The sequence below is a fragment of the Ruditapes philippinarum genome, unplaced genomic scaffold, assembly GCF_026571515.1.
Source record: "Ruditapes philippinarum isolate M1 unplaced genomic scaffold, ASM2657151v2 ctg1975_1_1_1_1, whole genome shotgun sequence".
In the NCBI taxonomy this organism is placed as follows: Eukaryota; Metazoa; Mollusca; class Bivalvia; order Venerida; family Veneridae; genus Ruditapes; species Ruditapes philippinarum.
Window position 1 is genome coordinate 26415 of NW_026864515.1, and position 16937 is coordinate 43351.

The 16937-nt window shown below is 30.3% G+C and overlaps 1 protein-coding gene across 1 annotated transcript; it reads right to left on the bottom strand.

The window, feature by feature from the left end:
* Positions 1 to 11018: 11018 nt before the first annotated feature.
* Positions 11019 to 16293, bottom strand: LOC132725854 (uncharacterized). The gene is made up of 9 exons (XM_060711039.1): positions 16229 to 16293; positions 15632 to 15673; positions 15084 to 15163; positions 14463 to 14531; positions 14011 to 14140; positions 13552 to 13674; positions 13089 to 13260; positions 11487 to 11657; positions 11019 to 11177 (listed from the first exon to the last, which is right to left on the bottom strand). Exons 1-7 carry the CDS (start codon positions 16254 to 16256, stop codon positions 13217 to 13219), a joined length of 516 nt encoding a protein of 171 aa, XP_060567022.1. The 5' UTR covers positions 16257 to 16293; the 3' UTR covers positions 11019 to 11177; positions 11487 to 11657; positions 13089 to 13216.
* Between the last annotated feature and the right edge of the window lie 644 nt (positions 16294 to 16937).

Sequence of the window (16937 nt, forward strand, 5' to 3'; positions counted from 1 at the left end):
CGATCAAAGAACAAACTCTAATTATATTCTAACGCATGGAAGATAACCCCAGTAACAGCTTTTGTATTTTTTCTGAAATCATTTCTGACAAATTATCTAAGAAGACCTTTAAAACATAAGGGATTTAATAAAATCACGTACGAAAGTTTTTTTTTTTGTACTGCATTAAAAATAATTATCGTACCATAAGTTGTGTGAATATGTTTAAAAAAATGTAAATTGATTTTACATGTGTTCTTTTACAACATGTTTTAATATCTTGGAGTATTATACATTATTGATCAAGAGCGCTTGCAATACCATGTGCATGAGGGTTCCTTTGCCCGAAATACTACAGCAGCTGATACCCAATGGCAATTTGTGATATGTAGATAATGGTCTAGGGAATAATAATAAGGAATGTTAATGGTACCAAAAGGGTGTGAGGTTTTATCTCATTATTAATTTTTTGTCATTGACCCTTTTTGTTTTAAACAGGGGTTTTTTGGGAAATTTAAATTAAAACCCACGAAAATGGGAAAGTGTGTTTCTTTAAAAATGGGTTTCGATCTTCAAAATAATTTAGCGTGGGTTTGGGGAAAGGCGTATCGTAAAATTCCCCTTTTTAAACCCCAATCATTGGGGAAAAATTCAAAAACTGTTTTTTAAAATTTCCCAAGGGTTCCCCCTTTTACGCATTTTTTAAACCCCAATTTTTTCTTGTTTTTCAAAGGGTTTTTTTTAGTTTAAAAAGAATTGACATTTTTTAAAAAACTGGTTGTTTTTTTCCCTTCCCTTCGCCATTTTGAAAAAACATTTTATTTTAAAAAAAATTTGTCCCCCTTTTAATTTTCCTTTTGGGGCAAAAAATTTCCCGAAACCCCTAAATTTTTTGGGAAATTTAAAAAAACTTTTTTTTTTTTCAGTTTTTTTTTTACTCCATTTTTTAAAGGATTAGCAAGAATCTTCTATTTTGGGGTGGGCCCAAAAATTTTTTGGAAATTCCCTTATTTAAAAAATGTAATTTTTTGTACTATTTAAATAAAATTTGGAAAAAGGAAAAGATTTCCTTTAAAAGTTTCCTTTAACCGGGGTTTTGCTATAAAACCAAAATTTTTTTCTATATTAAATAAAAAAAAAGGGAAAAAATTTGGGCCCAAAAAAATTTTTCCCCCTTTTAACCGGAAAATTTGCTTTTAAACCGAGTTCGCTATAAGTGGGGGTTTTTATCTTTTATGGGGAAAAACTTGGGTTTTAGGAAAGGGTTTTTTATTTTTATCCGTTTTCTTTTTCAATGGGTTTTTTGATGCTTAAATTTAAAAAATAATTTCCCCAAAGGCCCAAAATTTGGCAAAAAAATACTTATTTCCGTTTGGGATTTTTAAAAAGGTATATTTAAATTTAAAGGGCATCAGCATCAGGTTTTTCCCCTGTCCTTGGGCCAAATTTTTACATACGAAAATGCTGATATTTTTTGGGCGTTGTTTTCAGAAAAGGGGTTCATTTTAAAAATAGTGAAAAAGGTACCTGGGAGGGGCCCGGGAAAAAATTTTTGCGCATTTTGTTTTATATTTATATTGTGAAAGATCCCAGGATTTGTTTATAGACGTAAACTGAAGCCGGGTTTATTAAAAATTAAGCATCTTGTTTTATTTCCCCGGTTATTGTCCTTTTGTCAGAAAAAAAAATTATCAATTTAAATTTCTAACCCCAATATGTTTTTTTTTCACAAAAAGTAAGCTTAAAAAGAAAAAGGGTAGAATTTTTTTAAATTAAAAGGTCGAAAGGAAAATTTTTCCCGTTAAATTTCATGTAAAAAAAAAAAAACAGGGTTTTTTTTTTTCTTTAGTTAATAATTTTTATATTAGGGAACCTGTTTTTGTTTTTTCTTTTTCACTGGGGAAAATGAAAAATATTTTCAAAACCAAACTGTTTTCATAATTTAAAAAATTTTTTTATTTGAATTTTTTGGGCCCGTAATTGAAAAATTGGGAAAATTGGGTCTAAGGGAAATTGGGTTTTTTTTAAAATATTATTTAACTTTTCTTTAAAGATTTTTTTAAGGGATTTTATTTTTATTCCCGTAAAATAGTTCCCCTTAAATGCATCCCCCTCCACATTAAATTTTCTGGTTTTAAAAATTGAATGTGGTTTCCCTTGAACTTGACCCCTTTTGGGTTTTTTATTAACTTTTTGCAACAAAATGGTTGGGGTGGAAAGGGTTAAAAGGGGTTTGTTGGGCCAAAAGCTGGTGGGCGTTTTTGCTACATTCCCTTTTTTCCTTTTTTAAAAGGGCAAAATTTCAAGGGTTTTGATTTTTAGGGCCCCATTTTTCCGAATTTAAATAAAGGGGCCATCTACAGGCGCCGTAAATTTAAACCCCAGATTAAATGTAGGCCCCCCTTTGTTTTATTAAAACTCGGAAAAAAACCAAATTTTTTTTTTTGGGCCCTTTCGCGGACGAGGGCAAATTTTTCGGTAAAGGGATTGAAGGAAAAATTTGGGGAAATGAAAATTTTTTAAAACCCAAAAGGTTCCCAAAAATTTTCCCAAAAATTTAAACCCCCTTTTTCGACTATTTTTGGGTGTTGCTTTCCCAAAATTTTTTTAAACATTGATTTTCCCTGAAATTATATTTCCCTTCGTGAACCCTTTCTTAATTTTAATTTTCATTTCAAATTTAAAAATTTTTTTCTATTTTTTTATAAAAATAAAATTCCCCTGTTCGCATGTTTTTCCCTTTAAAGACCCAAAATTCATTGCCACATGGGTTTAAAAACTTAATTTTATCGCCTGTAAGTCCCTTTCCCTTTGGTGGTGGGTTTTTTGGAAATTTTTACAGGCTCTTGATTTGAGTTTTATTTTCCCCACCCCAAAGGACAAACAAAGCTTCCAAAATTTCCCCCCCTGACCCAAACCCCCATCTAAATAGTCCCAAAAGTTTTTTGAAAAAAATTTTAAATTTTTGTATCTTTACCCCTTTTTCATAGGGAAAAATTGTTTGTTGAACTCACTTTTGGACATATTAAAATTCATCAGAAAGTCCATAGTATTCAGAATATAGATTTAAGGGAACAGACAGCCCTTTAATTTGAAAATTTTACTTTAATTAAGAGGTAAAAAATAACCAGTAGGGAGCCGGGGGGAAACAGTAAAATTGTTTATAATTAAAAAAAGAAAACAATTTAGTAAAGAAATGGGGAAAAATGTTTCCCCTTTTCCATTTTTTTACTTAAAATAAAGCAATTCCTTTTAAAGATGGGTTTCCTTTCTTTAAAGGGACCCTAGTGTTCCCCCCTCCCCTTCGGGTGGCTATTCCCTTTTTAAAAGATCCATAGTTTATTTGGTTTTTTCCCGCCTTCATTTTTTCTTTCAGAACGGGAGTTTTAAAGGGGGAAAGGAAAAACCCCCGGGCTGCCCTCATAATTTTCATGAATTTTTAAAATTTTCCGGTCCCCGTTTTCAGCCAATTTTTAAATTACGGGAAATGTTGTTAGTATTTACCCTGAAACGAAAAAAAAGTGGTTTTGTGGCGGTATTTAAATAAAATTTATTCTCTGAGACTTTTTCTAAGTTTTTTTTTCAATAAATTGGTGTTTTTTAAAAAAAAAATTGTAAACTAGTAATTGGGATTAATTGAAATGATTTTATTATATATATAAATTTTAAGCAAAAATAAAAAAAAGGGCTAACAACAACCAAATCTAAACAAAAATTTGTAGGGAGGAAAAAAAAAATTTTATTATTTCCCCATAAAGCAATATATTTTAAAATTTTCACATTTCTCCTGGAAAGCACAAGGGCGATTTACTCATTTTTGTCCCCGAAAAAAATGGTTTTCCATTTCCCCGTTCCCGGTGCTGGATTGGAAAATTTTTCCCCAAAAGTTTGTGCTGAAAATTCCCTATATCACACGAGCTTTAGGGAGGCCCCCCCCATTCCCAAACCCAAACCCGGGCCAACCCCCCGTTTTTATAACAGGGGAAAATGTTTTTGGGTTTTTTAATATAACAATGTTTTTCAAATCTCATTTATGAAACGGGAAATTTCAAACAAAATCTTTTTTTACAAAAAGCACTAAACCCGAAAATTTTAAAATTTGATATTTTTAAACTATTCAATATCTCTGTTTGGGGAGTTTGTTTTATAAAGGGTTTTTCCCCCCCAAAATTTAAAAAATTAATTTTTCTAATTTTTCATTAAGAGATTAAAAAAGAAAGGGTTTCCCTTTTAGTTTTTTTTTAAAAACCTTTAATTTAAAAATTAAAATTTTTTCGGGTTTTGGGCTCCCGTTTTCAAACCCTTTTTTACCCATTATAAAAACTGATTTTTTTAATGGGGTTTCTTTAAAAAACCCTTTTAAAAAAGATAAAACATTACTACTATTTTATTTTTGAGTTATTAAAAAACCCGGGGCCCAAAAAAGGGTCTTTGACTTTTCCCTTTTTTTCATTTTTTTTACCAACGGGAAAACCCAAAACCAAACCCTTTTTGCAGGGGGGTTTGTAAAATTTTTCCCATTTTCTTGATCCCTGACCCTTTTCCGGGAGTTTTACATCAAAAAACTTTACCAAGGAAACCCAAACTGCCCCAAATTCTCCGTCAAATAAAATTTTTTGATTTTTTAGGGGCCCGGTGTTTTGATAACCATATTTTTTTTGTTTTCGTTTTAATTTTCATTACCTCAAAATTTTATTCAAAAGAATGGGTAAAAGTTTTACAAAAACTTTTATTTTTTTTTTGCCCAAAAAATAAAAACGGGAAGCAAACACAAAAAATAAACCGTTTTTTCAAAAATCAAAACTTAAAGCAAAAAACCAGGTGAGTATTTAAAAGTTTTAAAATTGTATTTTTTCGGAAAACCCTTTAGCTTTGGAAAAATTTCGCTGGTTTTGGTTATGGAAACCAAAAGGAATATAATTCATTAACATTTGTTAATTTTTCTTGGGGTGCAACGACGTTTGCACGTATAATTTTTTAAAATCAGTGATTTTACTGAATACAAATTTTTTTTAAAAAACCGTTTTTTGTTCGAATTTCTTACCAAAGGGAAAAGATTTTCCAGAAACTTAAAGGACATTTTGTTTTTGATGTTTAATATCCTGGCCCCAAAATTTTTCTACCGTGTTTTTAAAAACGCCAGTCAAACCCTTTTCCCCTTCAACCAAAACGCAGCGGGTGAAAAAGTAACTAAAATGGGGTTTTTCTTCTCCCCATTTCTTGCAATTTTTCTTTCAAATTTTTCGGGTTTTTTAAAATATTTTTCAAACCATTTTTTTTATATATCTTTGTGTATAAATGGGATGGGTCTATTTATAAAACTTGGGATTATATAAATTTAATTGGGCCAAAGCTTGTTTGTGAACATCTTTGGGGCTAAAGGGAATTTCGTCATTTGTTTTAGTTTACTGTATCAGTGTGAGCTAAAAAGATGATAACAATTAAAAATAAAAAATAATAATAATTAAAAACATATATATTAAAAGTTAAAAAATTATCAATCGGGGAAAACTTAAAGTTTTAAATGTTCGGAAAAATTTTTTATTAAAAAGAACCCTTTTGCTTTCAAACACATGACATGTTTTGCCCTTTTCCGGGGTTTTTCAAATATCCCCCTTCCCCACCAACCCCGGTGCCAAAAGGGTTTACAAATACCCCTCCAATTTTTTTGAAGCCCTAAAATGTAGAATAAAATAAAGTTTCAATACTTACTACAGGGCTTGAAAGGGTTTAAAAGGTAAAATATTGATTTGATTGTGGTAAAAATGAGGATTTTATATGTTTTACCTTCATGAAATGCCTATTTCCAAAATTTTTTTTCTTAAAAAAAGAAAAGAAATAAAATATAAATTTGTTTCAAACATACTTTTCTTTACCTTTTAAAAAATCCCTGGCCCCGCAAATTTATGACAATTTTTAACCCCCTTGACAACTTTTGACGATTTTAAAAAAATAAAACCCCATCTGGTTTTCCGTTTAATTTTTAAAAAACGGTACACGTTTTTTTAAATTTTTGTTGAAATTTTTTTATTACCTGATTGTCCCAAAAGCGCCTAAAATTTAAAGAAATTTGGTTGCCCAAGTGTAAATAAATTTAAAAAAGGCATACTGAAAACAAATTGTTTTTAAACGTTTTTTAATTCTTTTTCCTCTTGGAATTTTTCATTTCCAATGAAAGTACCCAAACTTCTTTATCGTAAATCCCTTTGATTGCAGTACCTTTTAAAAATTTTAAAGGTTTTTTAATTTTTAATTAAAGGGGTTTTTTTGGGACGTGAGCCAAAGTTTTCCACTTTTTTTTCAAATTTTTCCAACCCCCTGGGAACGAACTTTTTCAAACCCAGTTTTCAAATTTCAATTTTAATTTTATTTTTCTTTACTTTTCAATGATTTTTTTCCAAATTTTTTTTAAAAACTTAAAAAAAAAAGTTTAATTTTCTTTTAAGCAGACTTGTTTAAAAAATTTTAGTTTTGTAAATTTTTGTAAATTTAAATTTTTTTTATTTTCAGCAATTTTTCCAAAGGGTATTTTTTTCAAAACTTTGGGGATTGATTGGTATTCCAAAAATACCCGGGTTATAATTTTTAGTTTTTTGCCCTTAAAAACAGTTTATATGATTTCAACAAACCCAAAAATTTTTTAGGGTTTGTGAACAAAATTATACTGGTTTTAAAAAAATTTTTAAAAATATATAAATAAATTTAAAAGAAAATTAAATTTTTTATGTTTTAAAGGGAAAATTTTCGCCCTTGGTTAATTTTTAACCTTTTCCCTTTTTTTGGGCATCATTAATGTTTTGTTTAAAAAAAGTTACTGACCCCCTTTTCAAACATCTTCCTTTTTCAGGTTTTAAAAACAAATCTAAGATTTTAAATTGAATTTGAAATGTTTTAAATTTTTTAATTAAGGAAAAACCTTTAATTACAAAAACGCAAAAATCGTGAAACCAAAATATTTTTTTTGCCTTAAAAAACCTGACTTTTTTGCAATTTTATAAAAAAAACATTATTTTCCCTTTTTTTGTATAGCTCCTTTTTTTAAAAATTTGGGGAGTTATGAAAAACCTTTTTCAGTAAATGATTAAGCCCCCACGCATATGCCCTTAGGTTGGGCCTTTTCCATTCATGAATGCCAATAAAAGTTGAGTTTTGGACCTTAAAAAGCTTAAATTTTCATTTATTAAAAAGTAAAGTATATATAAAAATTGAACTTAAAAAAAACTGTTCTTTGGCGGGGGAGGTTTAGTTCCTTTTTGTTTATAAGTACTAATGAATAAATCATAATTTTATCATAGTAAGTAATAATTTATCTGGGAAAAAACATATACAAAACTGACATTAATTCATTAAGCAACTAAAGTATAAATCCAAATTACAAGCAAATCCGCATTGGGGGTTATAGTATTAAACTTTCTTACCTACAAATGTTAAAACAGCCGGAAAAAAGCCCGTGTTTCTTTTTAATCTGAATAAAAAAAATAATCCTTTGTTTTATTTGTTTTTTTATGATTATTTTTATATTTTGAATAGAAATAACAAAAGGTGGGGGTCACCATTTTAAAGTTTTCTTTTAAATGTGTTCTTTGCGAACCTTTTTAATGTTATTTAAGATACCCAAATTTTTTTGAAACGGATTTTTGAAATGGGTTTTTAAAACTTTGTGGCGAGCTTAACAAATATCACCTGAAATACCATACATGCAGTTAGAAATGTATGTTTATAGCGCATGCTCAGTGACATGTCTAGTCATCTAATTTGTCTTGATGAAGGGAGTACATCTCCCTTCCGTTTTTTTTTAAATTCATATGATTGATACGAAACTTAAACAAATATAAATGACAATAATAGTAACACAATTTTTAAACAATCCTTATTCAAAATGATAGACGTAAAAATAACTTACAAAACATTGGAATGCTCTTCATTTCATTTTCTTCAATTTATGGATCGTATACACGTGTAATGCTCACAATCATTGAATGGCAATTGTGATAAGAATTCATGGAGTTCATATTTAGGTCAAACAATGAGATAAGGCTTACGTACCTTAGCATGCGTAATAATAGATGTTTAAAATGTTATCTTCAGGTAGTTATAAATAAAACAAGATGTGATGTGGCCGACTTGCCTGAAAATAATTTCAAATTTTTCAAATTTTGACAGATTATGAAATACTTACTTATTTACAATGTAGAATTACACAGAATTCACTACATTCCAACCATGTTACTATCGGAGTTATGATTCCTTCATATGATTCCTACTTACTGTTTATCACTACACTGGAAAATCTACGAATGATTTCATTTTCAAGTTATGGATGATATTGTCATTAAATATGCTTCTATAAAAGAAAAATGTCAACGAATTAAATAAACAGAAAAATATGATGCCTGTTGATTGCATAGATTTTGTATTTGATAGAGGTATGACGAACCAAACTCGGTCGGTTACTACATGTTTTGCAAAGAACATTAGATGTCGCATAAGGAAAGAGACAGAGACTCACAAAAGCACTCAAATACTCCTCAACATTATATCCAAAGGTTTCTGAAATATTCATGACCCTACCTCCAGTGATAGAGTGAAGCCTTTCATAAGAGATTAGATTTTCAAATGAGAAAGAAAATAACAGAAATTTAAAAAAAACGTTCCATACATAGCAGATCTCGCTTTAATCTCTAAACGAAGTTAGTTGTTTGTGAGTACTTATCTACATTTAGATTAACTATGGAACTAATAAACTAGTTGACTATTTTCGATACTGCGATAAATTGCGAGTATGCTGCGGACAGCAGATGTTTGCAAATTGGCGTAATCAACTTTCACCAAGCATTATCCTTACAGCACCACCTATCCTACATATGAAATGTTTAACATAGGTCAAGTGAAAAATCTTACGAGAAACACACATATTTTCAAATTGCACCCAAATTCAGCCTCACTTTACAACGTCATCGGAAACCGTTGCGCATGTACTTGAAATTACGACGAACGATGTAACATGGTTTTGTTCTGAATTCAATCCAAAGTGTGGTTAAGCAGAAACGTCTACTGGTATAATTTGGGTTAAAGAGGCGTTTGTATTATTATTCGTGCGCCATCAAAGCTTTTATGATGCTAAAATTTATATATAATAAATGGCAAATAATGCATTAGCATAACTAACAGAGTGTTGATCAGTACGTTTTTACAGTGTTAGGGCTTCCGATTCAGGATCTACAGATCCTTGCTTCCAGACATTACGTAACATCTCTTGATGTCCTTGAGCTATTTTTTTGAATGGCTTCATTTCAGCAAGACGTGAATAGGTACATGAAAGGCCGGTATTATTTGTGGTGGGATTAAGTGAGCTGCCATATGCGGAGTGAAAGCTTGAAGAATATCAAAAGACGTGAACAAGCAGCCGTTTTTTCATCTCTACGGTTATTGATAGTTTTCTGCTCGGAAAAAACTTATCATTTACTAAAAAAATATGACATTTTCAAAAATGTTTATTTAAAGGCTTTCAATGTTATATTGAATAGCACAGATCAAAGATGTTTCAGTTAAACACATGTTAATGAAAATAAAACGCAGTGTATTTTATAGATATAATTTTCATATTAGGAAAGGTTGTTTTGTCTGTTTAGTACATGAAGATAACTACATTTATTAGTTAATATGATGTTCATGATGAAAGTATTATCAAAACAATTCTGTTACATAATCTATAATAAATACATGTAGTCTGTCATTTATTGAAACTTGTACTAATAATTTGCGAAAGTGGTCTAAATAAATGGAATAATTGAAAGTATTTTGAAGCTTTTTTGAAATAAGTTATTTTAAGGCATGTATTAGTATTCCCGTAAAGTAGTTCCGTAATGCATCACTTTCCACTATTAAATTACTGGTATAACTTGTATGCGTCCATTGAACTATGACCTTTTGGTTCTTATTAACTTTAGCAACAGTGGTTGCTGTGGAGCAGGCCACAGCGCTGGTATCATATGCATACGACTGGGCGTATGTTACATCACCTACTTTAATGTCGAAGTATATATTTGAATTGTTAGCAAAACATATTTGTGCACTGAATGAGTAGGTGCCATCTAAGGGGCCTTTCGCCCCCTAATATTTTGTAGGTCCCCCCTCGTTTTATTTAACTTGGGAAAATACCTTGTCTGTCCCGCGCGGGGCTGAGGTCAATTAAACCCGTAGGGATTAAAAACAAAACTTGGCCTTGGGGAAATATTAACAATGTCAAATATTTTCAAAAGAGATTATGGCATGTTTTGTGGTTTATGTTTTAGCTGCATAAAATTTATTTAAATAATACACGAATATTGTTGAAAATCATATTGATCGTTATAATACTGCACGTTTGTAACGTCCTTTTTTATTGGATAAACGTTTTTGTAACGTTTTGCAGAAACGGTCACTCATTGTGTCATCAAAACACAATATTGGATTCCAGAATATACATATATATTCGGCTGATGTCGATTCATGAAGAAATTTCATTATTTTTTGTCTTATAAAGTTTGTTTACTGTACATGTATTATAAAATATTTACATCGGTTCCTGACAGGTTTTTTGGCCCTACATAAACGGCTCTAATTATATTTAATATAATATTGCAAACAGGTTGTATATGGCCTTATATAAACAGACTCGGATTATATATCATAAAAATCGTTTTTATAGGGCCAAATAAACTGTCAAAAACACTTTATAAGTAACAATTTTGCAATGCAGATACGATCTAAATTAGGTACTACATATTCAATGTTTTGCTGAATATTGTCAAAATATTGATATAACTCTAAACATTTTATCTAAACAATTTTTATTCCTTACATTTCTACAAATAAACGTAGAGTTTAGTTTTTTTGACAAATTTTTTCCTGTTTCGCGAAATTATTGACATAAAAAGTAACGATAATAGGATATATAGAACAGAAAGAAATGCAAACGTTGTGAACAATCTGTTTCATTGGGTTCATTCATGTTTTGAGTTAACGAATGAAATAGATATTAGAACACTTACAACAAACTTCATTGCCACATGATTCAACACTTATGGCATCGCCTATACAGTCCTTGCCTTGTGGTGATGGTTTTGGATTTGTACAGGCCCTTGAACGAGTCATTGTTCCACCACCACATGTGACAGTACAATTGCCCCAAGTCCCCCAATCTGACCAACCACCATCTGAAAAGGCACATAACTTGTTATCTGATCTGATAATTCATAATACGTTTTGAATTAGTGTAAACAGATGTTACGTAAAATGCATATTTCTTATATTTAACCGCGGCTAAAATCATAGTGATCATGATAAAACACGGATCGAAATTGAGCGAAGAGCGCAAACAGGGTTAAGCTAGTTTTGCATGTATGTGAGACATGTATATATCATAAGTCCAAAATAATTAAGATATATAAAAACAACAACCAAATTTAATCAAAGTTCAGAAGAATATATAAAAACCCTCAATTCTTATAAATCAATATATTTACTTGCACACGCTCCCGGAAAGCACAAACGGTCACTCATTGTGTCACCAAAACAGTGGTCGCCAAATCTTTCAGGTGCTGGATTCGTACATGTACGATGTCGCTGCTGAATTCCTATATCACACGTTGCTGAGCAGGCCTCCCATTCTGACCAATCTGACCAACCACCATTTACTAGAAATTAAAACAGTTCTTATTGTCAATATATAATAGTTTTATTTTTAAAATCTCAGTTTTGGTAATGAATAATTCACTGCACTGTATTAAGCCTTTACTAAAAGGAAAAATAGCCTTTGTGACTTTGATATCTAACTACTATTCAAACATTTCTATCGCAGCTGATTAAATCACAAAATAACAAAGTGTATGTCTATTCATTGCACAAAAAAACGACAATAAAGACATATATAAATGACATATAAATCCCTTTATTGTGCATATTTGCATATTCGACTGTGTGCTAATAGTATGTAAAAGTATAATTGCCTTGGACTTGAGTTAAGTTCCAATGTTTTTTTCTTTATAGAATCGATCACACTTTGCGCTTTTGCGGCTCGTTAAAAACATTTGAGTCGAATACCAGTTTAATATACTGTTATTATAGCTACTTCTCTTTTAAACAAATATTTGGTATGGAGAGAGACTAGTACAACAATATTATTACCCCTCACTTTTTTCGTAATGCTTATTTCCCATAGGCCTCTGGGAGTTATTTTACTGTTTATGCAAGTGTACCAAGTGACTAAGAATTTTGTACTGTTACATAGGTAACTGTATCTTTTAACAGTATAAAATCTGGTCACGTGGTCTATTTTCTAAATAAAATGAAATAAAATGGCCGCCATTTTTCTCTCGATTCATTCTTATTTTCGACTTTTAACCCCGAAAGGACATCAATTTCTTCTCTGGAGTAACTGTGACACTCATAAAATTAAGTTGTTTGCACCCTGGTGTGCTTTTCGTGTATAAAATATCTTTTTGTTGGATAGTCAAAAAGTAAACATCCGTTTTCGACGGAAGTAATTGCAATGTAAATAATTATGTGTCAAACTGGAACATGCAAAGGATAATTTAACAATTTTAATCAGTGAAACGTTACAGATATGGTGGACAGACATAGGATATCATCGTTATTTTGTCAAAAACCATGCTAAGAATATTCTGGAAACAGAAGGATCAGATTTAACAGATTATAACCGTGTAAATGGGTTAGTGTTTTGTTTTCTAAATAAAACCTAGCTTATTGTATGTTTATGATTTGTAGATATCATCACTTGCTTAAAGAATAAAAGAATAAGAAAACTTCTCAAGTAGGCCCAAAGTAAACTTAAAACTTAAAAGGTAAGGACAGTTTAGTTATTGTTACTCTTGGTTTATTTTTGTTACAGTTAGATTTAGTTTGACAATTTCAGATCATCACAGTATTTTCGTTCGGGTTAATAAAATAAATAACACATGGGTTTGTGAGTAACAGTCAAAAATCATCCCTCGTAAAAATACTGTTACCCTCGGCTACGCCTCGGGTAACAGTATTTTCCTCGGGATGATATTTTTACTGTTACCCACAAACCCATGTGTTATTTATATATTGTTATGCATACAAACCTGGACAAAGAGGTTCTTGGCATTCTTCGGTTTCATTTCTTTTACCAACACAATCCAATCCACCGTGTGCAGGAGCTGGGTTTGTACATGTTCTATATCTTGATCGTGTACCGTTACCGCACGTGACATCACAACTTTGACCAGGTAGACCAAGCTGCCCACTCTCCGTCAACTAGTTTCAATATAAGACAGATAATTCATACATACAATAAAATTGTGTCGTATTTTCAATATTGATCAAATACGAAGTCTATAAAAGTGTTAAAAGTTACCATGAAAAGAATAAATTAGTTTGTAAAAAAAAGGGAAATCACCGAAATAGAGCTGTATTTACTTATTATAATGAAGCAAAAGCGATTGAACATTCTAACAAAGCAACATTGAAATATTTTCCTGTCCCCTTGGTATAATTCAATAAAGATTAATGGCATGTTAAGAAAAACCGAAATGTCACAATTCTTACCAAGATCACAAAGGTTACAGAACTTAGGACATATTGTTTTTGCATGCTGCACATCGTGGCAAATGTTTGCCACCGTGTTCAAAAATGCACAGTCAACCTTCTCACTGTCAACACACGCAGCGGCTACAAAAATAATCAAAATTATTAGCTTATCTTTCTCCTATAATATTCTACTATCGTGTTTCGTTTTCATTATTGTTTGTGTATGTTTAATCAGAATAGTGACGATTTTGATCTTGTCACAAAGCAGTACGGACATAAGTAATATACTTAGGACTTGGATCGATGTAAATATGTTAAACATTATGTATTAACGTTACAGTGAGCTATGCCCGAATTCCAAAAGTAATAAACCACGGTTAACAAAACAAATCATGTTCTTTTTTTCAGAAACCTAAATAGCGATTCAGGATTTATTACTGTTGCACTTAAACCTGTTATGTCATGTCAAATACATACGTTTCAAATGCTTGCAGAGATTACTATTACAGTTATCGGTGCTGCAACATTCGTGACATGTTTCCGACTCTCGTTTTCTGACATCTCTTCCAATCAAACCAGGACCAGGATTTGCGGTTCCCCCACATTTCTGAAGCATATGTGCAGCAAAGATTTCAGATTTGATCACATCTTTATGACTACTGATTTTATAAAAATATGGGTCCATTAAAGTAGTAGTAGCAGTGTTGTGAAGAAGTGTATACCAAGTGTTAACACATTCTTCATCACAAAGAATTTAAAATAAATTCGTCATTATTTTTCAACCATACTTTAGTTACCTTAAAAGTCAACGTTATCATATAATTGATAGCAAAAAAAATCATGTTTATAATGCAAATGTTCTAATAAACCTTCATTCAATTTACGTATACATGTGGACTATTTTAGAAAGTAGATAAGTTTGTTATTACCTGATTTTCAATACAGCCTAAATTGACGACTTTAGTCTGCCCAGTTGCGACTAAATCGAGATAGCATGACTGCAAGTAAAGGTGCGAAATAAAGGATATTATAAACAATAAAATGTTCTAGATTGTAGAGTATAATATACCTTGTTTAAAAAGTTTTTGACGTTTATATTGTACACCTTTTTTGTTCTCTCGTTGAATAGATTCATTGTATTCCTTTTTTTGTCTCGTTGAATAGTTTCCATATTTCATATTTAACATTACTATAAAATCACATAGTTCTATACCGTGATGAAATATAACATTGAATAGAAACACACTTCCTTCTGTTTTTAAAACACTCATTTACGATAAAATGTACTATTGTCGTTGGTTGTAGCATATGTTTGTTTATGAAATTAAACGCTTTTAAAAAAGACCGATTAATCAATATATTTTGTATATAGTTATATTAAAAATAACAAGCACTTCTGTGTCGTTTAAATTCGGTACTGGTTTGTAAAATTGTCAATTTTGTTCAGTTTAACCAGGTAGCAAATTGTGTGAGACAGTAAAGCTAAATATCAACAACTTAAATATAAACATAAGTATGAAGCTTGCATAATATCATTAAATTATATTTACCTCTCCGATGTCACATTTCGCTGTGTTTGAACAGTTACTCACACTGTCCACATCTGTACAGTTATAGCATTCCAAACAATCTAAATAGATATTATGTTCATAATGTTCAAAATGTATATACAAACACACATATATCATCAAAACACTTATTCGTCAAATAATCATATGTGACTTTAATTTAAACTTTTTCATATAAAGAAAAACATATTCACGAAACAGATTTATTTTGTGTTTTCATATAAGGATGGGCACAGATCTTGTATTTAAGCATTTCTCCCTCATATTGTTGAGGACCTCCATTGCTTAAGATCATATCTAAAGACGTTAAACAAATAACCTGACCAAGACGTGCCATGAAATTCAGTGTTTTGAGAGATTTTGTTCGTTAAGTTTACGATAAAATATCGTTTACTTAATTATATTTAACATAAAATATAACTGAATTGTATAACGTTACATTTACAAATGCATATTCCAAACCTTACATTGTTTAGCGATGAAAATACGCACAAACAAATCATGTTATTGTATTAATTAAACTTCCATACCTACATATTTTACAGCAGCCGAAAGTAGCAGAGCGCTGTAATCTAAATAAAAAACAAAAATCCGTACATACGTATAATAATTCTATTTTTACATTTTAAATTATTAATTAAAATATGAATAAAATGATAACGTCATACATTGAAATGACCAAGTAATTTACCGTTCATATTTCTTAAGTTTATGCCATTAGATTGTAAAATTTAAAATCTTTTTTTGTTATATGTTTGTTGTTGTTGGATTTTAAGTTACACCAACACAGTATTGAAACATATGACGACTTTCCAGCTTTATGGGTACACAAAGATCAAATATGCCTGTTCGTACAATATTTAAGCCGGAAGCGGGCATTCAAATTCTTTAGTAAATACAAAAGCGACCGCGCATAAACTGTTCTTGTTCTTGTTTACCGAAATACCGGATAAACATCAGCATACCATGTTTAACATACATTATATGTCAATTCATCAATGGCATCAAAATCATCTTAAAATGCTTTACAAAATATTTGATTGTTAAGAAACTTAGACATATATAAGTTAAAATTAGAGTTAAACAATTTTCCTTAGCAAACAAACTTAGTTCTAAAAATGACTTACAAAACATCAGCATATTATAGCTCTTCATTTCATTATTTTTTCAACTAGTGATCTCGAAGGCCAAAGTCATTAAATGACAATTGTGATAAGATCATGACGTTTAAATCTAGGTCAAACAATAAGATTATGACCTTACATGAACATTTATAAAATGTTATCTACAGGAAGCAGCATTATATTAAAAACAGTAAGATATGATTTTTTTTATAATTTTACCAATCTAAAATGGCTCACCTCAATAAAAGTCAACTTATTGTTTATTGTAAAAAATTAACTCGTCAAATTATGATTTACATATACCAAAGTAATGCAGAATAAGAAAATATTATATTTTCTTTTTCATTATTCTTACCCCTTTACTCTCGGGGTAACAAATATACATGTATTTTATAATACTCGTATACATGTATTAATTGTATCGTGCTGTTAGTAATAACTTAATGTGATAAAATGCATTTGGCAGGATGAAATATTGCTATAACCAGAGTTATTTTAGCATACTGCATTTTGAAAAAGTGGAATACTTGTAATTCACAAAAAAGGGATTTGATACAATTTTTTTAAAGATCTATTTAAAATAGTTTTTATTTTAATGCAGGCCTTGCTTGTAAACGTTGTAGCTATTATGGTATGATCGATAATGTTGTTGAAAATAATGCAAACAATTAGAAAAAACATGAATATCATAAGATGTAAAAATTTAAAATTC